This window comes from Rhodofomes roseus, assembly GCF_022264815.1.
Source record: "Rhodofomes roseus strain CIRM-BRFM 1785 chromosome Unknown C8Q71scaffold_8, whole genome shotgun sequence".
In the NCBI taxonomy this organism is placed as follows: Eukaryota; Fungi; Basidiomycota; class Agaricomycetes; order Polyporales; family Fomitopsidaceae; genus Rhodofomes; species Rhodofomes roseus.
The window spans coordinates 1,220,286-1,242,783 of NW_025952964.1; the positions used below are offsets into that span (position 1 = coordinate 1,220,286).

At 51.7% G+C, this 22,498-nt stretch overlaps 7 protein-coding genes across 7 annotated transcripts; 2 read left to right on the forward strand and 5 right to left on the reverse strand.

Annotated features, from left to right (window-relative positions):
• Window positions 1–460: 460 nt before the first annotated feature.
• On the reverse strand, window positions 461–1,415 carry C8Q71DRAFT_847692 (uncharacterized protein). Its single transcript, XM_047926666.1, has 2 exons — window positions 1,220–1,415; window positions 461–1,169 (listed from the first exon to the last, which is right to left on the reverse strand). Exons 1-2 carry the CDS (start codon window positions 1,364–1,366, stop codon window positions 543–545), a joined length of 774 nt encoding a protein of 257 aa, XP_047779981.1. The 5' UTR covers window positions 1,367–1,415; the 3' UTR covers window positions 461–542.
• Window positions 1,416–1,875: 460 nt separating this feature from the next.
• Window positions 1,876–2,451, reverse strand: C8Q71DRAFT_706314 (uncharacterized protein; the record flags this gene model as incomplete). The annotated part of the gene is made up of 1 exon (XM_047920497.1): window positions 1,876–2,451. A coding segment is annotated over one exon (576 nt), but the record flags the coding sequence as incomplete, so codon positions are not given.
• Window positions 2,452–3,850: 1,399 nt separating this feature from the next.
• Window positions 3,851–6,751, reverse strand: C8Q71DRAFT_857116 (uncharacterized protein; the record flags this gene model as incomplete). Its single annotated transcript, XM_047927374.1, has 21 exons — window positions 3,851–4,080; window positions 4,141–4,317; window positions 4,365–4,729; window positions 4,782–4,868; window positions 4,919–4,993; window positions 5,047–5,091; window positions 5,148–5,186; window positions 5,238–5,294; window positions 5,345–5,371; window positions 5,424–5,504; window positions 5,554–5,631; window positions 5,682–5,705; window positions 5,752–5,799; window positions 5,855–5,908; window positions 5,958–5,975; window positions 6,029–6,082; window positions 6,136–6,339; window positions 6,396–6,425; window positions 6,481–6,564; window positions 6,627–6,689; window positions 6,744–6,751. 21 exons carry the CDS (start codon window positions 6,749–6,751, stop codon window positions 3,851–3,853), a joined length of 1,848 nt encoding a protein of 615 aa, XP_047779983.1.
• A 790-nt stretch (window positions 6,752–7,541) lies between these two features.
• On the forward strand, window positions 7,542–8,443 carry C8Q71DRAFT_706152 (uncharacterized protein; the record flags this gene model as incomplete). Its single annotated transcript, XM_047920488.1, has 4 exons — window positions 7,542–7,606; window positions 7,642–8,022; window positions 8,078–8,234; window positions 8,300–8,443. Coding segments are annotated over 4 exons (747 nt in total), but the record flags the coding sequence as incomplete, so codon positions are not given.
• A 108-nt stretch (window positions 8,444–8,551) lies between these two features.
• C8Q71DRAFT_723196 (uncharacterized protein) lies at window positions 8,552–10,218 on the reverse strand (the record flags this gene model as incomplete). Its single annotated transcript, XM_047921572.1, has 5 exons — window positions 8,552–9,256; window positions 9,302–9,401; window positions 9,470–9,747; window positions 9,797–9,970; window positions 10,021–10,218. 5 exons carry the CDS (start codon window positions 10,216–10,218, stop codon window positions 8,552–8,554), a joined length of 1,455 nt encoding a protein of 484 aa, XP_047779985.1.
• Window positions 10,219–12,710: 2,492 nt separating this feature from the next.
• C8Q71DRAFT_706298 (uncharacterized protein) lies at window positions 12,711–13,994 on the reverse strand (the record flags this gene model as incomplete). Its single annotated transcript, XM_047920493.1, has 3 exons — window positions 12,711–13,047; window positions 13,078–13,594; window positions 13,769–13,994. The coding sequence occupies 3 exons, from the start codon at window positions 13,992–13,994 to the stop codon at window positions 12,711–12,713; spliced, it is 1,080 nt and encodes a 359-aa protein (XP_047779986.1).
• A 5,644-nt stretch (window positions 13,995–19,638) lies between these two features.
• Window positions 19,639–20,276, forward strand: C8Q71DRAFT_723198 (uncharacterized protein; the record flags this gene model as incomplete). Its single annotated transcript, XM_047921573.1, has 3 exons — window positions 19,639–19,784; window positions 19,843–19,936; window positions 20,028–20,276. The coding sequence occupies 3 exons, from the start codon at window positions 19,639–19,641 to the stop codon at window positions 20,274–20,276; spliced, it is 489 nt and encodes a 162-aa protein (XP_047779987.1).
• Window positions 20,277–22,498: the final 2,222 nt, after the last annotated feature.

The following is a 22,498-nucleotide window of genomic DNA, read 5'->3' on the forward strand; positions in this document are numbered from 1 at the left end:
CCGTTACTTTGAGCTCGAGGGCTCTCATGAACTTAAAACCTGGCCGCAAGGCAGCAACGTCTGACGGAAACCGGCAGTCAGTCTACAGCGATGATCACATTCCAGAATCGAAAGGCAAACGCGCAGTGCATGGGCCACGAGGCTGTGATATACTGAAGGGCATAGGAGTTACAAAACAGGGAGTGCCCATGAATGGACGAGGGGCGCGGGAGACGTACCGTATATGGTGGGATCGCGCCCTCTCTGCTTTGATTGGGAAGACGAGCACTGCACGTACAGGTTGGGAAGTGACATTGGCAGCTTCTGTCAAGTGCCTGTCACTGCAGGCATGCGCTTTGTGTGGACGCGTTGTGGGCATGGCCCACGGTCTACGCACGGAATCGACAACATACGAACGCGTCAGGGCGAGAAATGGGACGGCAATACGGCGCAAGGCATCTCCGAGAAGTACGGACTTGGGGAACACAACACGAACGGGCCAAATACATTCCAACTAAGCCAAGCACACGGTTACAGAAGGTGCTACGGACGACTACATGGGGTCAGTTCAGCGAAGGGCTTGCGTTACGAACGTTCCCTCCGTCCCCGTTCCTTCCGGACCCTCCAGCCTCTCGGTCAGCAGCAGCATCAGCAACGCTACGCGTGAAGCCCATGGGGCGTGGATTAAGAGACATCGAACCCCTAGACGTGGCGAAGACTAAACGACGAGGAATTCCGGAATAATCGTCCGGAAGGTACAGCCCGTGTGACAGCTGGTCTTGAATACCTTGGACCGCGGCGGAGAGCGTGGCTAGCCCACCATCGAGCTGGTCAAGGGCGTCGGTGGTCGAACACTGGGCATCACTAAGAGCTTCCAGCTGGTTGGTGACGACGTCCCATCCGACGGAAGAAGCGCGCTGGTTCGATAAAGCGAGTGGACTGCTGCGATAGGAAATGGCTGGGAGTGGAGCACCTTCCTCAGCAATGCTCTGCTCGGCGAGGACGCGGTTAGGCGACCAGGCGATGACGGGGTATGGCTCGGGAAGAGACGACGCGTGCTCGGAAGGAAGGGTTGCGAAGATGGTGTCGAGGTACACTATCAGGGCGTGCACGGATGGTGTCTGGCGGACGGAAGGGAGAGAGATATCCCCGGAGGCTACGGCGATGCTACGAGACTCGAACAGCATGCGCTGGAGTACAGTCAGCGTGGGAGACGACGAGCCCTAGGAAAAGGACACACCAATAGCCAACGGCTTCCATGGGCCCAGGCCAGCCAGGCAGTCGGATCGTGGGGGAGGAAACGGGGTTCCAGGTCGCGTTCGTGTCGAAGGAGCTCGAGGAGACGGTAGAAGCGGACGACGTAGGGGGATTGCCCAGGGAGTGACATGGTGGGCGGAGACGGTGAGGGAAGGAGGCTGGGGCTTCACTGACCAACCGGAAGGAAGGGGGAGTAGGGGAGAGAACGGGGAGAGTCGGGAAGGTTTGAGGGCGTGGGAAGTCGGGAGGGGAAGGACATGGCGTGCTGGCGCGAGGGGGGGGGACTTACTTACCACCACCACTTCGAGAGCGGACGGTTAGAGGCAACTCCTGCGAACTAGGACAGCTCTGTTTTCTTAGCGGCGTATAAATCTCTCTCTCTCTCTTGCGGATCTGCGGCGACAGCGGCGAGCGTGCGTATAGCGAACTCTGCGTATTTGCGTGTCTTTGCGGGAACAGCGGTTCCATCGTTCAGCGGAACGAACCTCGGGCAGCGTAGCCTAACCACTTCCCTCCCCCTCCTTCCTTCCGTGACTGCTAATAGTTACGTCAACATCGTCCGACAACGAAACCCGTCGTTTCTACCGACTATCGACCCCTGCTCCCTGCCACCTCATACGGCCCTGGGAGACTCGCAACCTACACACCGCCATCACCAGGATGATAGTCTACAATGACAGGAGGACTGTCCTCAGAATACATGTTCAAATTCTTGTAAGATATGGTGAGGTCTGCATAGTCTATGTGATTGAGCTTGAGCCATTCCAGAGCATTGGCCACTTTATTGCGTCTCACTAGCAGTGGAGTGCGATGATGTTCCTTGGCCAATGGTTTTGTTGGGCCAATATATATGTATGCAAGCACTTCATCCAGCTCCTCAGGGCTAGGGGGTAATGCATTGTATACCTTTGGCATAGGTATGGTATGGCATACTGCATTGGCTATCATTTTACTCTGCAGAGAGCCCTTGACACGAACAACACATCTGTTATGGTTAACTCGGCTAATGAGAGTGCGCTCAGCCCAAGTCAGGTTCTGCAACTGCACAGGTACCTCTCCAATCCACAGCCCATTGGCTAGTGCCTGTTGTGGTGCTGTGCCATTGTCCAATGTCATCTTGCAGTTCTGACAAACATGTGAAGACTTTGGGAGAAGAACAGGCCCTTTTAGTTCCTCTACATGATCACGTTCTGACTGTCGTTCTTTTCTTGTCACACCTGTGCCATCTGTTTCAAGGACATGCAATTTGTGAGATACTGTTGACAGAGGATGCAGTCTTGAAAATGGAGTCAATAAGCCACACACTGCGCAGCCAGTTTCTGCATGTTGTAGTGGATGAATAGCTTTGGAGTAATCAGCTATGACTTGCTGTATCAGAAGTGGGCTTGGTGGTGGTGGTGGGAAAGGTATGCTGGATGATGCATCAAATTTGGTGGTATTGCGGAACTTCTGCACCCGTGCTGTTGACTTTACATGTCCACTCCATTTTTGGAGAAGTGACACACATGTACTGCATTGACTTTGACACTGGTGAGACAGTACTGCGGTACGTATGGTGGTCACTGATGATTTCAATGGACATTGAATATTGTGTAGCTTTGTTATGATTTTTAGATGCTTGTGAGGTAGCGTAACCAATTGCTGCAATGGGATACGGGCCACAAGCAAATTTTTTGACTCTGCTGAAAATGCTTTTACATCATCTGTCCTGCAATGTGTTGCAAACACAAAGCGGTCATCGGGCATGGAATGGTCTGGCAGCAAATCATAAGATGCATCCCAAAATGGCTGGAGTTGGGACCAAGTCCATTGCTCCGCTGCTACATGCCTCTTGGCTCCTCCCCCATACTGCCACATTTTCTGCTTGTTTTGTTGGGCTTCAACAACCTTTTTGAATATATGCTCATGATAGTCAAACTGTTGCATAAATGACTGCACATGGTTATGGTGGGCACATTGATCTACAAGCAGCCCTGATACTTTTGCAGAGTAGTCATGTGAAAACATCACATTGCGGGACAGGGCAAGTTTAATCTGCTGGACCAAAGGTTTCAGCATGATACGCGGCACTACAAAACTGCCCATAAGTTGAATCAAGGGTGTGAACAATAGTGGCTTTTGGATGTCAAGTGGGTGCCAATGTTGTGGAAGCGTTTTTGTAATGGTGCTATCCTGAACCATCCCTGTACAGGGTGCAGACATTTTGGGATGTGTGTCTGCAAGCACACAATGGACTGTGACACAGCTTGTGACATTCCAGGTGTCTGTCATGAGCTGTGTGGTGGTGGTGTTGGTACTGCAGCCAATCAAAGCCCATGCCCAGCACAGAAGAACTGTGAAGGTAAAAAATCCAGTTTGCATACACAGCTTCATGGTGGTTGGAGGAAGAGATGTTAGACGCCAAAGTATGGTTGACCTTGAACATGTGTACTGCAATCTTCATATCACATGACTTTTTCACATCACATGTATGCATGTAACATGATTTTCTCATCCATTGAGCAGTGGCATGTGATTGGTTCATATTGCACACATGTTATCAGGCGTAGCAGCATATTCATATGTTCATAGTGTCATACAGACATAAGGCATACACATTGCGATAAGTCCATGTTCAGTTACCCCTAGCCTCATTCCCAACCAAGATGACAACACCAACAACATTGAGTGACAGATTGGTAGGCTCACCTGCACGACCATAGGTGGACACAGTGTGCAGCACAGCCACAACAGAATGGTGCGCTGGCTCCTTCTCAACAATAGGACAGTTGGCGGCAATTGTCTCAATGTCAAAGACAGGGGCCTCCTGCTGCTCAAAATAGTGCCTGGCATCCCAGATGGGTACTGTGAAATCACAAAAATAAGAGCATGTCCATGACCATCACAAGGCCACAAAAAACATACTCTTCTGGTTTGAAGACACTGCTACCTGTGAGCTTGATATTTCCGCAGGCCGGCTGCGGGACTTGGGGTGCTTGGAGGCAGACGGTGAGGACACCTTGTCCTTCATGGGGCTCTTGACGACCTTAGTCAGGTCAACAAAGGACTTTCTGGAGTACGATGGGCGGGATTGGGATTCATCTATTGCTGTATGAGCAGGAACATCATGAATATAATATCATACTTACCAGATATCTTCGCAGGCAGGGTGTTAAAGGACATGTATCCCTCAGCCCTCTTGAAGGATCCCAACATCAGGTCACCTTGACCCAGCACCTCACACCAGAATCCCCATGCGAGATCAAGCTCCACTGCAAATGGCGTGATGGTGATGTACTTGCTCCGCTTATCATGAATGTAGTCGAGGTTGCCTTCCATGAGATAGCTGAACTCTACAAGACCCAGGGTGAAGTTGATGATAGGATTGCCATTGAAGGTGATGACTGGGCGAGTGTAGCCAGGTAGGCTAGCAGAGAAGTTCTTAGGGCTTGCACAGGCAGGGTTGACAAGCCAGTTGCCAGTGAAGGACCACTGGATAGTGCGCTTGAAGTTCCTGTGTTGATTGGATCAATGGGCATAATAGCACATATGTGTGTCTTACTTACTGTCTGTGGATATAAATGCCATGTTCCTGGAATGCATTGATGACAGGATTTGTCTCAACAAACGCATGCTCAGGAACATCATGTTTACTTGAACATATTGATGAGCACAATATACATGAGCTGGGTCATTGACATACCGCATAGGCCACATATCTGCATATGTGTTCTCAAGCCATCCCTCAACACTGTCCTTGTCCAATTGCTTGCAGTGCCTGTTGATGCATATCAACAATGTACATCTATACTGTGAAGCAGTTTCTCTCACTCATTGCCTGTAGGGGGAAAGAGCTCAAGCTTGGGCATCATGTAGCTAATGAGCCTGTCAGTATATGTGGATATATAATTAGTACAGCGGTTGAAACTCACACTGCACCAGGAACACCAGCAGCATCATCTCTGTCCTTTCTGTTGGATGATCATCAGAAGCATGATTCTATTTTCAGACAAAAGACATACCCAGATGGTTGCTTCCCACGCTTGAGGGTTTCTGGTATCTCAATGACAGTGTCAAGTCTGGTACCCAAAGGTTCAATGCCGTTCACATCAAAATGGAGACCATTTACTGTTTGCCCCCAATGAACACAGCCTCCCTGTATATCACAGCTATCAACAAATTCATGTGACAGTGAACAAATGACGTACTTGTTACTTGTTCCAGCAATGAATGGATTATCCTCTGCATCGGAAAGGACTACCGCCTTTGCCTTGCCTTTGCCTTTATTGCTGTAAACATGGTCAGCTGTTGATCATCTAATCTGATAACATAACTTACACCGTTGTACGTGACTTCTTGGTTGGTGATGCTTTCAGGGACTCTTCTTCATCTGCAACAGGACTTGGTCGCTCAATGCTACACTCCTAAGATCAGATGACATTGCAATGACACAACAAACAACCTACCGCTTGGCTCTCACTTTATCTTTACTGTTAAAGGTCAGCATGCATATATTCCTACATGAATAATTCAAACCTTGGGGATGGTGTTGCTGGACTGTCTGGCGGACCTGTCAGGTTTGCCCTATCAATCAATGAGCATAGACAATAAGCTGATATTGCACTGCTCTGGAATGTACCTTTTGATGGGACTATCTGGGGTTGAACCCACAAGGTCAGTGTCCCAGTCAGGGCTAATTGACATGTATATCAACTCTGTGAAACCAGTCACTGTGTACACACCTTGACCTGGACATTTCACTGAAAACACATGAATGAGAGACAGCATATCAAGAGAGAAGCTGACAACTTACAGGATGGAGCGACGTCTTCTCAGTCTTGAGGTAGAGGCATGGCCTTTGGTAGATCTAGAGGTCATTTTGTCAGCAATGCATTGATGAGGTTATATCAAACCACTTACACAACAGGCTCATCATCACTCGACACAATTGTAGCCACATCTGCTATCTCCTGCTGGTCATCCTCTTCATCAGAAAGCTCAACAATATCTTCATCATAATGGTCTTGATAATTGTCAGTGCCCTCAATCCCTCTGGCCTCCCGAGCTTCATCATCAATGAAGCGGCGGACTTCAGCAGCGCTGGCCTTGGCCCTTGCAGATGGACTGTATATGTAATGTATAGTGAGTGAAAGACATAAGATCAATTGATAATAACACACTGCTTGGGAGGTCCACGCTTAGCTGGCTGTCTGCTGTTGTACATCATTACCTACATCAGCTTACATAACAAAGACAATCACGTACGGCTTCTGCTTTGGCCTTGGGACATAGTCATCTCCACTGTCAAATACCTCCTCAGGTTCAATCTTGCCCATCATAGCCTTGAAGCTGAAAGATGGAGTATAAATATAGTTCAGTACAGTGAGTGAGGTCATGGACAAAGCACTTACGACTGGGTAGCAGCACGCAGCTTCTTAGGGGTGTTTACAGCCCCATGCTTTGTACTACTAGATCTGATACAGCTGCAGTATGAGACACACCCAAGCCACAAATGAACAATGACTCACGCAGACATGACAGATTATTGGTATGAATGGGATGAGGTACTGGGGCTGCTTGGAGAGATTTCAGTCTACTTATACAGAGCGTGAGTGAGTTATCTATCAGTGGATCAATCAGATATCCATCAATCGTGTGATTAGTGTGATACTGATAGTTGCCATCAGAAACAGAAGCATGCACAATATCTTGGAAACACAAGCTAGACAGCTACATAAACTGCTGCATACGCTCCGAACAGCCACATTCGACAGCTCAGGCAACACACAAATGCATAGGAGTCAGTGTAAAACTGAGGGATTTCAAACAATCATGGCTGACAAAGTCCAGCGATCCTGTGGAAGTCTGGCATTCCATTGATTAATACTCATGGAAGCATCAGATGTTTCAGATGCATGTGTTGATGGGAATATAGCCAGTCTTCTCAAGGATGCTGGCTGGACGTGTGTTGGTGTGCTAGCCAGTATCCCACTGCATCCTTTCATCCTGCACTCATGGCTCTCGTCAAGCTGTACGATGCATCCAACAAGTACAGTATGTTCAGCTGCAGATACATCACAGACAAAGACTCACAGACTGAAGGACAACAATTACACAATGAATTGACCCTGGCTCAGAGCGGCAAGAAAGCATCAAAGCAACTTGTGACCATGGCTGCTGTGCGTACTGACATAATAAATTATTCATGAGCTAATAATGCAGGCATTACATAGGCTGATCACTTACGTGCATCTGCGGATGTTCTGAACCATGGGTCTGGCAAGGACAAGTTGCTTGTCTATGGCGGAAAGGACGATGCAGTGGCTGAAGAAATGGTACTCAGTATTCAAGGGTATCTGTTAAAGACCAAGTTACCACCCATCACAAAGGAGTCGGAGTATGTGACTTACCCTACAACATATATAGCATATCTGATCATATATGCAGCATAGCACAGACCAAGGTTGTCCACACAGAGCAATATGTGCGCATTGGAGGCCTGGCAGATCCGCTGTTTGACCAGGGAGCTGTTGCGGTTCTTGCAATTCATCAATTCCTGGAATCAAGGCTTGGGTCGGGGTCATTGCAAGATATGGATGTCAAGCGAGAACAGGGACACATTGTTCTTGACTTTCATAACCGGTACCTCACCCCCCGTAGTGAAGCAGCAGTCACGAGCATCATCCCATTTCCCAATGACTATGATCCAAGACACATCTTGCAAAGCCGGGTTACAGATGAGGTCTTCACAACCGATAATGCTGTGCAGTTCTATGAGCGGGTCAAGCTGGATGGATCTAGTCGCAGGTAAGTGTATTATTTAAGACATTTGTACACTGGCTCATGAATAACACTGTACCAGCAAGTATCAGTTCAAACAATCTCATCCAACTGCCTTGAGTGTTGGACAGCTTGTTGAGATCCAGACGTCCTTTGCTGTGGTTCCAAGAGGCAAGAAAAAGTACAAGCTAATCAACAAGCTACGATCAATCTGTGTTCTTGACCGGAGCATTGAGAATGTACGCACAGATTAGGCTGACTGTATGTTTTATTGCATCTAATCTTTATACAGGAGATCAATCAGGAACGCATCCAAGCAGCCTTGCGGAAGACATCACCTACCCGGAAAGTGAAACGGAACGTGGGCTATGAGGATGATGACAGTGAAGTTGAGGAAGCCAGAGAGGATGTGAAGCGCATGCGGATCAGCAGATCAGAATCTCCGTAGTTATATCTGTGATACTGTGAATGCAGACCATTGGCATAATAGACAACTACATTGGGATATACATGCATGGCACAGTGGAGTTAAATCCACGTAATAATCAGACTGGCCTCAAGCCCTTGCGTAGTACAACTCTTCCGCCTTAATCCCATCATCCTCAGGAGCATCAGCATCAATGGATGAGGCCACCTCCCCATCGTCAGGATCTATGATATCCAGGAACCATTTACCGTTCACCTTGTCCACCAAGTTTCCATCCCTTGGGTCATAGCTCACCCACTTTCTTTTCATCCACTTGCAGCGCTTGCACTTGAAGCCAGCAAAGTACTGCATGGTATCGCGCTCGACACTTTTGATGGGCTTCAGGGTACCAAGCCGCATGCAATCAGGGCACTGGGATGGTATGCGCATCCCGCCAGGTGCAAGGTTTGGGTGGTGCCACACATAGTTCTCGACAGTGATCGATGGGGTGTTCTCCATGCTGTTGTGGTAGCGGAAGACAATGACACCACTGTGGAGACGGAGGCTGAAGGACATGTTAAGCATACGAGCCATTGTGTGGCGAAGAGGGACAGCAAGCTGGATGATGACGCGTGTGGCAAAGTGGATGATGAAGTCGGAGCTGAGGTGGGCATTGAACGTTGCGGCTGAGAAGCCAAACGCAAAGGGGACCTTGTACTCGAGAAGTTGACGCTTGAGGTGCATGCGTGCGGTGTTGTTGTTGACAATGGCACCACAGGCAAGGATGAACATCCAATGCTGTGAGACCTTGTCGCATAGTACTTTGAACTCATCGGTGAGCACAATGTTGAACCACTACAAGATGTCAGACAAGACTAATCAAATATGTCAGAGACTCACCTCGTCTATAGGCGAGGTTGCATCATGAGCATGGTATAGGTCGCCTGTGTGCACGTTGCTGTGCGTGTAGATGAAGGTGACAAGGCGGACATTTGGGACGCTAACACACAGCCAATAAGCATATGCACCATCAGATTAGTGCCTACATACGAGATTATGTCAGCATACAGACTCTTCATACGCCTGGCATGAATTGCGGCATCCTTCACAGTATGGAAATCAAAGACGATATCGTGGTAGTGGAGGTTGTCGGTACACCAAAAATAACTTTCAAGATGGGTGCGCAACATCAACGGGACACTGCCACGGTTGCCAAGTGACTTGAGCCGGAAGGATAAGATGACAACGGGTGCAGTGGAACAGAAGGCTTTCCGTGGGCCAATGTTTGTGCCTACAACTGGGCAGGGCTCTTGCACGGCCGGAATGGACCGGCCAAGATAGAATGCCTATGCACAGATGATGTTCTGAAAACAAATGAAAAGGTGCATGACTCACGTAGTATGGCTCGTCCTTCAACTGTTTATCTTCCCCATGGCATACGGGGCATATGAAGCTCCACACATCCTGTATGGCAGAGAAGTCCAACCGCCCAAGACACTGCGCACAGACATCCCGGGTGCAGCGGCAACAGGTGACAAGGCTGCCACCGTTATGGCACCGGTAACAGTACTGAAAATGTGTCATTCATCCGCTAACAATGGTACAAACAGTGCACACACAATGCTTGACTGGTCATGGTCTGTAACATTGCTCTCTTGCTCAGACTCAGGCTTGTCCTCCTGCTCATCCAGCTCCATGTCTTCATCGTCCGTAACACCATTGATCAGCGCCAGGATCTGCTCTCTTGACAGGTTGCTACGTTGTCGATAATCAGACAACCCTACACTCTTGGATGCGTTCTGTGTGGTCCGAGCCATGGTCTGCAACAGTGGCGAGCGTATAGCAAAGGCCAGACACAAAGAATGCACCCTCAGCTATGTCCAGTGGGAAGACGGGGGAAACAAGGAGTGATTCCACGCTCACGGTTGCATATGTGACAAATTGCATTGGACCTGTGATTGGGATTGGATCACTTCTTTGATTGTATCAACCAGCTGTGGAAGGAAGCATATGGCTTCTTGTTAGAGCCCATCAATCTGATGCGGATAGAAGCAGATAGCTTTGTGTCTGTGATCATCAATCTGATGCTAATAGAAACTGCTGCGGAAGGAACCATATGGCTTCTTGTTAGAGCCCATCAATCTGATGCGGATAGAAGTAGATAGCTTTGTGTCCGTGATCATCAATCTGATGCTAATAGAAGCTGCTGCGGAAGGAAGCATATGGCTTCTTGTTAGAGCCCATCAATCTGATGCGGATAGAAGTAGATAGCTTTGTGTCCGTGATCATCAATCTGATGCTAATAGAAGCTGCTGCGGAATGAACCATATGGCTTCTTGTTAGAGCCCATCAATCTGATGCGGATAGAAGTAGATAGCTTACTGAAACCATCAAACACGTGACACACGGGGTTGATCCGAGACAGTTCCTCATTCAGCAGAATTCATCACATGCATTGCCGAGGCTTAGACATCAGCTAGTCCCAAATGGAATAAAGTGGCGGGATCATTCATGAATGCGCAAAGACTGGCCATGTCTTTGAACAGCCATGAATGAGGTGAAGGGAGTGAAGCCAAATGAGTAATATCCTACGATAGGTGAAATGGTTGTGTGACAAGAATTGCGTGGAGGTCCCTGAGGAAGAAGCCATGTCAGTGAATCACAATCAAAGCCCCAATCAGTTGGTTACCTACCATGCCCACTTCTGGGAACCCATGAAACAACTAAGCACCTACATAGGCACCATCCCCTAGATGTCAAATTGAGTAAGGTATCTTGTATCACAAGAACACATACTGGTGAAGACAAGTGTACAGACAATCACAGACAAGATGGGCTACAAAGCAGATGAATCATTGACATGTGGGTCCTCAGACATGCAACATGACGCACACTTGTCTGGGACGGCATAGCCATTCAATCCCCCAGAATCCACAAGACAAGAGAGGGTACGATGCAGATGAATCACTGACACGTAGATCCTCAGACGTCCAACATGACGTACGCTTGTCCAAGACAGCATAGCTGTTGAAGCCCCCAGAATCCACAAGACAAGAGAGGGTACGATGCAGATGAATCACTGACACGTAGATCCTCAGACGTCCAACATGACGTACGCTTGTCCAAGACAGCATAGCTGTTGAAGCCCCCAGAATCCACAAGACAAGAGAGGGTACGATGCAGATGAATCACTGACATGTAGGTCCTCAGACGTCCAACATGACGTACGCTTGTCCAAGATGGCATAGCCGTGGAAGCCCCCAGAATCCGCAAGACAAGAGAGGGTATGATGCAGATGAATCACTGACAGGTAGGTCCTCAGACGTCCAACATGACGTACGCTTGTCAAAGATGGCATAGCCGTGGAAGCCCCCAGAATCCGCAAGACAAGAGAGGGTACGATGCAGATGAATCACTGACATGTAGATCCTCAGACGTCCAACATGACGTACGCTTGTCCAAGATGGCTTAGCCGTGGAAGCCCCCAGAATCCACAAGACAAGAGAGGGTATGATGCAGATGAATCACTGACAGGTAGGTCCTCAGACGTCCAACATGACGTACGCTTGTCAAAGATGGCATAGCCGTGGAAGCCCCCAGAATCCGCAAGACAAGAGAGGGTACGATGCAGATGAATCACTGACATGTAGATCCTCAGACGTCCAACATGACGTACGCTTGTCCTAGACGGCATAGCCGTTGAAGCCCCCAGAACCCACAAGGCATATGGCGGTGCATCTACGCATAGCCAATCGGTACACAAGAAAACAAACTCCTACATGGGCCTCAGGCAAAATCAGGCACCCTGCATGCCCATGGCAACATGCAAGGGGTCTGGCTGTGCACATAAAAGTTGCGTGAAGGTTCAATATAGGTGACAGTGATGGACATGATGAGAGCAGGGAACAAAGGGGATGAACGCTCAAGGTTGATCTTTATGTGACAATTTTGGGCGCTTCCTAAACGAAGCCAAGCCATGTGCAGCACATGGGAATGAAGCTTGTTATCTTTTGTTGCACAAAGGATGTGTGATTCTTAAGCACATACACAATCATGCTTATAAGTACCTTCAACTGCCATGGGCATTGAGCAGCAACACTTTGTATTAAATCATGTTGATAACAAAAGTTACAGTTACATGACTTTGTGGACCTAGTGATGCAGCAATAACAAGTCGCTGGGCACTTGTGTACACAGCCTAGAAACAATCAGTTTCATGCAGTTTGGAACAGTGCACATAACAGAATAGTATAAAGGATTGGAACAGCATGACTGTATGATATTGGCATAATGAGTCTTTACAAGTACGCTACACTTTGAAGTATGTACCACTACGCTTCAATTTACACAAGGCATGTTCCAGCATGATCACATCAAAATTCATCCTAGACTTCACAGCAGCAGGCAGCTTGGCTTCAAGATGATTATATGCAAGCACAAAGGCTGTGCACACTTCACCTTCAGTAGCAGACACACCGCTGAGAAGTCCAAGACGAATGAGACCAGCCCGTGCACCTAACTTCAATGACGCAACCACATGGCCCATCTCAGGCACTGTTGGCATCTTCACCTTTCCTGCATACACAAAGTCTGATGCAAGAAGAGTGGCAGTAAGTGGCCCACAGCCAGGGAGGAGCTTCCGGGTACTGCCTGGGACACGGGGCTCGAGTAAGAACTCCTTGCGGGCATCGAGGAATGGAACATTTGGGTGGTCAGAGAAGAACTCCACAAAATGAGGTGCAGCTGCAAACATTGCCTCGCCATGGCTAGCATCACGGCCCACGGCATGTGAGCCATACGCATTCTTGTTGCAGATGTAGTCAGAGGGATGAGCGTTGCGCAGGGCGACAAAGTCTTCCAGTGTGGCAAAGAAGGTAGGGGAGTGATAGGAAGCCTCTGCGCCAAAAGTGATGCAGCGGAAGATAAATGCACTTGCAATCCCTCCTGGCTTGTCGATGTTGGTAGGATGGAAGGGACCCTGGAGAGACGTCACCGCTCGGCAACCACGGGCAAGCTCCCGGAATGGCAAGTACTTGTCCTCATTCCTCAAGCACCAGTTCTGGAGCCGAGTCTGCGTGATCTGCTTACCATCTAGAAGATGGTCCAGCAAGCCATAGCAGTCCATGACAAAGCGGTGGAGCGCTTCTAAGCCTGGTGCAGCAGAGTCGGAAGGTTGCAAGGTGAGCTGAGGTGCTGGCGGAGTGGAGCGAGAGGATGCAGAGGACAGTGGTGGAAGTGAGGAGGAACGAAGGCGAAGGAACTCCGCAAAAGCACAAGCATCTGGCGAGGTAGGCTGGGAGAGGACTGGGAGTGCACGGAGATCATGGAACAGAGGATCTAGATGGGTGGAAGGGAGGCGACGCCGACGGTCGTCCAGGATGAGAAGGGAAGACTCAGCGCGCTGGTAGACATCCCAGACACCGTCCAGAAGAAGGACATCTGAGCAGCCAAAGGCCGAGATGATAGCGCGTATGAAGAGGGAGCGCACATACGAGGAATTCTTCGGGAAGTCCAGCCATGTGCGCAGGGTGCGCTGAATGAAGTCGATGGATGCAGTGTAACGCCGATCAGCGGTGAAACGAGCTCTTGGCATGGTGATGGAATGGGGGGGAAGATCAGGAAGGAAGTCCTGGCGCTGGAGAGTGACCAAGTCATACGACTTGAAGCCATCGTTCACCGCAATGGCAAGACGGCCAAGCCAGTCATTGGCAGCAGCGGAGGGAGCAGAGGATGAGAGAAACCTTGAGCAGTAGTTGACAGGAACACAGTCCAGCCAGAGCCAAGCATAGTAGTTCATCATCATTATTTCAGACCTAAGAACCGCGCGCTTGAGGTGCTGCAGGGAGTCATCCCGCTCGTACCTTGTCTGCGCAGACCAGTTCTGCAATCATTCTAAGTCAGAAATGCAACCTAGACATGGAACAGAGACACATACACGTTGCAGCAAAACTGCAAACCCAACAGAGCGCGCAGCTGCAGAGTCCTTGCTCTCCATAGCATCAAGCAGGCCATCAAGAAGCTGGCGTGAAACAGATCCGGCAGCTGAATCCTCAGACTGCAGAACACTGGCAACATTGCGCAGCATCTGGTTTGCAGCCTGGAACTTTGCTGCAGTGAACAGCGAGAGAGCAACCGCATACGCTAAGTTGAACATGAGCCTTGGTGTCCAGAAATAAAAATAGCAACTCACACTTTGCACTTGCACTTCCTGATGACTGAGCTGCAGGAGACAAGACAGGAGCTTCCTGGGTCTCATCCTCGTCATCTTATGCAATGAACAGAGGTCAGTCAGGACTTTATGCTGAGAATGCAAAAAAGCGCACCTTCATCTTCGGACTCAGACTCATCTGCAGTGCGTGCAGACAACTTTGGAGGGACCATAAGTGCATCCAGAGGCACATACAGCAGGGATTGACCATCCTCTCTGTCAGACACTGTAGGGTCTAGAGGGAAAATGAATAAAATGGAGGCACTACTTTACAACAGACTTCTTACTGGGACCACGCGGCCGCAAAGTCATACCTCCCCCATGCTGAGATGGCCCAGCAGAACTGCTAGGCTGATCTACAGCAGGTCCGTCCACAGCCATAACACGTGTAGCACGACGTGGAAGGCCTATAACTTTACGGGCTGCAAGGGAAAGGTCAGTAAAATATAAAACCGAACAAATCTCGAAAATAATCGTACCATCTCCATTTTCTAAGTCCAAACGTGCTGTAAAAACATGAGATGAAGTCCAAACCATGACAGACAAAACTCTTACCTCGTTGGGCAGGTCTCTCATCAGAATCCATACCATCCTCCACCTCTGCGTGAGCGCGCTTCTTGCCCTTGGCTGGCTTGGACTTCGGCTTGGGCTTCGCCTTCTTGCCCTTGGACGGCACAGGAGCTTTCTCTGCAATGTGTATATGAGCAGACAGGCACAAGGAACAACAAAAAGACATACTGGGTTGCTGGGATCCTGCAAGAACAGTCAGAAAAACAGTAAAGTTGAATAATTGCAGTACTTACTTCCGGGACGTGTAACAGGAACAGGCGCAGGGTTCTCAGTCCCCATCTCTTTGCGGAGGTCCACAATGCGATTGTCATATGTGGCTCGTGGAATGACAGCCGCATAACGCAGCTTGTGCTCCTTCCACTCCCTCCAAGCCTGAGCGCGTGCAAGGATGGTTTCATGCACATACTCAGGCTCATCAGGCCGATGTTCAAGGACAGGGACCAAGTCCGTGTCAGTGAATGTGATGCGCTGGCCCTCCTCATCAACCGCAGAGAACGCGCTGAAGAACACGTCTGGGTTAAGAGAAGGACCAACATCGGCTTGACGCCAAAGATGGAAGACAAGGTTATACAGCTGGCGCACCATGAAAGACGCAACAGTGCGCCTGTCCCCAATGTTGAGACCATCAACAGCGTAGTTGAGGTAGTTACTGTAGATCTTGTGGTCGCGGTCATACCTGCATGCACATGAGCAAGACTGCATAAGAATGAAGTCAAGACTTACGTTGGATTGTACATCTCAGGCGGGATGTTAATGGCCTTCTGCCCAACTGCACCAAGCGCAAGCATGGAGTTCCCATCCATGACACGGCTCATGGGATACATGACATGATTCAGACGCACAGCGTCCTGCGCAATCTCCACCGTATTGTCAGAGACATACGGGCTCATTCCCATGTGCCAATGAAGGCCAGAGAACAAGACAGAGAGTAGGCTAGACCTCTCTGACTCATCCTCTGTGAACCCGTCCGGCAGCCGCACGAACGCGTAACACTCAGGGAAGAGGAAGAGCCCGGGGTGGATGCCCGCGTGCAACTTCGAGAAAACGGTCATGACAGACATTGCACCTATGGAGTCATGCTCGTCTTGATGCACGCCGCCAAAGAAACCCAGACTGTCAGACAAGTCCATGGGTCCTGTAGTAAACCAAGCTAAGTCATCACAAATAACAGAAAGGCAAAAAAACGGACCTTTCTGGAGCTTATCAAGGTAGTCAGGTGTAGAGACATTCAGCTGGCTTCCACCAAAGCAGACGTTGCTCATGGTCCCAGGGCGGAAGTACCCCAGGAGCTTAGCATGCAACTCCAAACGGTGGTAAAGCTCAGGCTGGACAGTGCGGATAATGTGTACACCCAGCTCACCGCCCACCTGCAGACAAGTCAGACAAGTCCCAAGAAAGCAGATAGAAGCGTACCTTTGCAAGCTCCCTACGGATCTCAGCATCCTCACCATCCCCTCCAGTGAATGATTTAGCCTCCACGTTGGGTGCCAGAACACCATTCTGCACCTGCTGGGACTGCGTGATGGCATAGATGCGCTTACGGTCCTTGGTACCCTTCAGGCCCTTGCTCAGCACAAGTCGCTCAAACTCGGTGCCCTTGATCCACTCCCCATTTGCTGCCTTGACAGGCGCCTCACGCGAGCACTTCTCACGTGGCCCCATCACACGGCTGCGAGAGTTGAGGTAACGCTGCACAAGTGGGACAGGCATGTCCCTGCAAAACATCAGCCATGTGCATGTATCAGAATGCCATAATGACTCACTTCTGTGCCACAATGGAGGCACGCACCAAGGCCTGCAACCAGAAAGCAGCACGTTGTGACACGTTAAGGTAGGCAGCAAGGCCCAGCATCGTGTCACGGCCACGCAGACGCAACCATCCTGCTCATACATAAGCTAGGGCTGCATATAAGGCACACAAAACTCACCTATGTCCAACGCATGCTCCTCTGCGACATGCGGTAGGTTCCACTCGGTTGGCTTCTTCGCAGTCGTGGCAGCAGCAGCAAGCTTGCTGTTGTCTATGATGTAGAGGTAGCAATTGGCGGTGGGATCTCCCCGGTGGGGATTGAGAGGGTGGTCGTTGAGACGGAAGATGGGAGGATAGGACTCCGGACGGTTAGGGATGCGCACCCACTCGCCTGGCAGCTCAGTGATGACCCAGGCAGGGATCCCATACGGATATGCCAAAGAAAAGCTACAGAAAGGTCAGTACAAACCAACAGATAGTCCTATTCACTACTCACTACACCCATTTGTCCTCCTTGTACTCCAATCGCCCAGGAAAACCGTCAGGTAGCTTAGGAAAATCCGGTGTGGGCTACAAGTTCCAAAAGTCGGAAATAAACAGGCATTTAGCCCAAATAATAGTAGAATAGTGACAAAGTATTACTTACCATGACTTTAAACAGGTATTTCGGGATGGATGGCAGAGAGGGAGAGTTGCAGAGGCTGAGCAGGGCCAGCAGATGACGGTTGAGGAGAGAAAGGCACAAGTTGGTGCGCAGCCGCTGATGACTCATGGCGCCTGTGCCGTGCGGAGTTGCATCCGCCTGGAATTTCCAGGCGGATGCAACTCAGCACGGCACAAACGCTGTGCCGACCAGCCAAACTCAGCGGGGTTTGGCGACGTTTCGGGCTCCGTGCGTGTGCCGAGGCTCGCACACACGCGGAGCCCGAAATTGTGGCTGAGGGCGCTCGAGCGATCCTAGCTGCTCAAGCACCCAGAACCACCCCATCCGCGTCGAACAACGCGACGCGAACGTCCCGCGGTGAGGCGGGAGGGAGTAGAAGGGGACAAAGGCACAAAAGGTGAGTAAAATAGGCCATATAAATTGCTGCACTCGCCCTGAAACAGGGCTGCAAGACCTGGCTGCCAGGTCTTCAAGCAGCCCGGTGACTAGTGACAGGGATACCGGCACGACAGCTCCACGCTTCCGCGCGATTGAAGTATCGTCCGATTCTCCTGATACAGGAGAGTCAGACGGTCTTGGATTCGCGCGGTTTCGTGAGGTGCCGCCGACGCAGCAAATCCGCGAAGATCGCACGCGCGCCAGCCACCCACCACCTGCTGCTCCCCCCACCGTTCCTCCCGCCGGCAGCGAACCGCACGAATGCGGTATCATCCGACTCTCCTGATGCAGGAGAGTCGGGCGGTACCGGTTTCGCGCAGTTTTGCGCGGTCCCGACGACGCCGCAAGCCCGCCAACATCGCTCGCGCGCCAGCCACCCGCCACCCGCCGCCGCCCCCTCCCATCCTCTCGCCGTGGACGATACCGCACGCATGCGGTATCGTCCGACTCTCCTGATGCAGGAGAGTCGGGCGGTACCGGTTCCGCGCGGTGTGACGCGGTCCCGACGACGCCGCAAGCCCGCCGAGCTTGCGCGCGTGCCAGCCACCCGCCACCCGCCTCCGCCCCTACCCCTCCTCTCGCCGTGGACGATACCGCACGAATGCGGTATCGTCCGACTCTCCTGATGCAGGAGAGTCGGGCGGTACCGGTTCCGCGCGGTGTGACGCGGTCCCGACGACGCCGCAAGCCCGCCGAGCTTGCGCGCGCGCCAGCCACCCGCCACCCGCCGCCGCCCCCACCCCTCCTCTCGTCGTGGACGATACCGCACGAATGCGGTATCTTCCGACTCTCCTGATGCAGGAGAGTCGGGCGGTACTGCTTTGGCGCGGTTCCATGAGGTGCCACCGACACAGCATGTCTGCCAACATCAGCTGCGCGCTGGTCGCCAGCGCCTAGCCGGTGGCTGCGCGTCCGGCGCTTACGCGAACCATTCTCTTCTCATAGGCTCCTCCCCTTGTCCCTCCCGACCACCCGACTGCCACTGTTCTGGAGTGACACACTGCAGCCACCGCCTCGGCGACACACCCCGCGTACCCGTCGTCAACTTAAATAGACGGGCCGGAGACTCAGACGGACATGACTTACAATCCGGGTGTCTTGCAGCTGCCCGGCCCCCCCGGATCAGTAAAACTACAGATTGCTTTAACTGGCTTAGGCAGCTTCGTGTGGCTTCGCATGGCTTGACAACTCACTTGATGTGCTTAGCTGTCTTAGGCGGCTTACCGTTTGCAGGCTGTTACTACACCAAACTTGACACGCTAAGCCATTAAGCGTCATTAAGCACCACTGTAAGTACACATGTGTTCGACGTAAACTAAGCCATTTGAAGCACCACAAATACATGGGCGTAGCCAAACAAATATGACAATCAAACAAATATGACAGTGACCCATGTCAATCGGGATTTTGTACAATTACTCTGACGGCCCTGTCAGGGGCTTCATCAGTCAGATGAGGATCAGACATCTGAGCAAATGCCACCAAGCACTAGACAAGAGCGCTTAACAAGGGCAATTTTCCTAGACGGGCGTCTACATTTATCATTAAAGTTGCACTTCCATAACACCACAACATTGATCCTCCCCGGCATCACAATTCCTGTGGCTATGTCTGCCCCCACGCCCATCACCGACCATACCGCCGCCACGGTCATGTCAACAGCTCAACCCACGCACGGGACAGCTGGGCCCTGGTATATGTATTGGGTCAATCCAGCCACTATGGCGCCCATACAGAACCCATTCTTGTCCTTGTACGTAGACAGGACCACTTGTAACAATGCCGATAGTATGTTCATGAATGAACAGCAGGCACTATTGGGACTACCACAATGCTACTGGCAGCAGCAATGACAGTGGATGCAACTTCAACGCAATGGATCAGGAATCAGTAGATGAAGACATGGTCAACTCCCAGGCCAAGCCTTTTGAGTGCATGCCAGCAGAGGCCTACGAGGGGATGACTGACTGAAGAAATCCTGGAGACCTTTGACCAGCGGCTGAAGGCAATGGAGGAAAAGTGGACGCAGCTGATGGCGGAAGCAAATGAAGATATGACTGAAGAAGAAATCCTGCAGAACCTTGACCAGCGGCTCACAGCAATGGAGGAGATGTGGGCGCAGCTCACCGCAGATGCAGAGGATGAAGTAACAGATGAGGAAACCCTGCAGACCCTTGATGAACGCTTGGCAGCAATGGAGGAGCATTTGATGCAAATGATAGCGCGAGCACAAGCTCATAACTAGATAGTCTGGTATAATCTTGCTATACCCTGGATACCTAGTCCCTCTGCTTGCTATAGTCAGATGGTCGCCTATGTCACTCTCCTCAAAGTCATGTGTACAAATACAACACTCTTTGGACATGGGATAGCAAGGTTATAGAAGGAGCTCCACAATAAAATGTATAGTTGATTACTGATTGACACTATAGACAGCCAACAGAATGTGGCCACTGCCATGGTAGCCAGCCAGCCAGCAAGATATATGATTGCTGTCCCCAGTTTCCATATTGGGCGCCACTGGAGTGCGTTTCATGGCCCCTCACCCCAGGACAGAGCAGCTAGCCACAGCATTTATTTGTATCTGTTGGTGCAAGTCGCGTCGTCTGGGAGTTTCAAATTTTAGGTCCCACTAATAGGACATTAGTATCAGTTACTTATCTTTGCTTATCTGGGCCTCAAAAAGTCACGTGGACTCCTTCCAAATCGGGCGCCACTGTAAGGCGTTTCATCCCCTCCAGTCATAAGAACGATTCCTTCGTACCTCAGGGATCGTAATGTAAGTCAGTAAGATATTTAGGCAAACAGTTCACGGATATCAGTTGCGCACCTGCTAGTCCGTAATCCACTCCGTGAAGTTCCTGCGCGCGGAGTCCTAGGGCAGAGCACGGGTATACCCATGGGTATATCCGGCTCGAACCGTACCCTTACCCGCGCGGGTTTGCGGGTGGGCAAGCGGGTGCGTCAGTGGGTGGGTGGATGAGTGAATGAACAGCCTGCCCAGCAAGCGAGTGGCCGCAAGTGCAGGTAAGCAAGCGGCCGAGCCACGGTTCCCGGCGCGCGGCGCTGCTGATGTTCTGCGGATGGGTGCTTGTTCGAGGTGCGTCGGCAATGCGCCGGAAGGTTGGGAGGCAGCGGAAGGCGGCAGGTGTGTTTGACGGGCACGCACGCGTCGTGCAAGGGAGGGCGGTGCACAGAACATGTGTGAGGAGGAGGCAGAGAGGGGAGCCATGAAGGTTGAGGGACAAATGTACTCACCGGAGTCATCCCAGCTCCGAGTCTCCTCTCCACTCTGCTGGCTCTCCAAGCTTGCTCCTTCGCGGTGGCTCGTCCGTGCGCGTGCCGGTGCTCAGTGTGCTCGATTGTGCGCGTTGGCGCGTCGATCGAGGCGGTCTTGCGAGCGCAAGACGCGTCGTTCCGCGGCATGACTGGCAGGGCCTTGTCTGCGCTCGCACTTGCGCGCGACCGGGCTTGCTCGTACCTGCGCGCGACCGGGCTTGCTCGTACCGGTGTGGCGAGACCGCGTGTGCAGGGGACGTGTCGCGTTGTGCGTGGGCGTGGACCGTCTCGTTGCGCGTCGCGCAGCGGGCTGATCGGTCGTCTTCGCGTTGAAAGCGCGCGCCGGCGCGATGGTCTTCGCTCGCGGAGTGAGCCGGGGCCTGTGCGTCGGACTTGCTGACATGCTCTTGTCGGGGCTTTAGCGTACGCACTGACGCGTCAAGCCTGCCGTCGCGCAGGGCGCGTAGTTGGTCCGCCTCCGGCCTTGTGTTGTGGCGGCGGGACGGCTCCCGGTACCGAGCGCGCGGTGGTCTCGCGCAGCTCGGTACGCATATTGCGGGTCGTTGGTTGGGGTGACGCCGTTAGTGATCGAACGGCTGACGGGGCGCGAGGAAGGTGGAGGAGGGAGGTCGTTGCGAGAGTCGAGCGCAGAGCCGCGCGTCCGACGAGCCACGTAACAAGCGCCCGCCTCGGAGTTTCCCGGCGGGCTCCTGGAAAGTTCGAAGTCCCGTCACGGCGTTGGCTCCTCCTCCCGCCCCGCCTACCCGTCTGCTTTCGGCGGTCGACTCTCTCCCCGATCCTCAACACCTACCGGACGGCCACTCAACGCGTCAAGTGGCGCCATCCAGCCCTCAAGCCGGCCGCGAGGTTGCACAACCTGTCCGTGCACCTTGCGGCCAACCGGCTCCCGCTGACGTGGATCGCCGCACCCGCGCTCGCGCCCACCGCGATGTCATTTAACTCCCCGGAGGGACAAGACACGTTAGTGGCCCCAAGCGAGGACCGCAACGGCCCAGCCGATACACCGCTCAAAGACCGGCGCGCCCGACCAAGTACCCCCGCTCCCACGCGACACGCGTCTTAGTCGCGCCAGCCCAGACGCGAATGTCCGACTGGGCAGGTCGATTGCCCTCGCTCCGGTCGATCTTGGGTGCGAGGGCGGCGGAGAACGGTTGGTCGGACACGTGG

What these genes read in the sequence shown, in the direction of transcription:
- C8Q71DRAFT_847692 (XM_047926666.1), bottom strand. Translation starts at nt 1,366, where the DNA reads ATGTCACTCCCTGGGCAATCCCCCTACGTCGTCCGCTTCTACCGTCTC. An exon ending in ATGGAAGCCGTTGGCTATTG is followed by an intron (nt 1,170 to 1,219) that starts GTGTGTCCTTTT and finishes ACTGTACTCCAG; the next exon opens with CGCATGCTGTTCGAGTCTCG.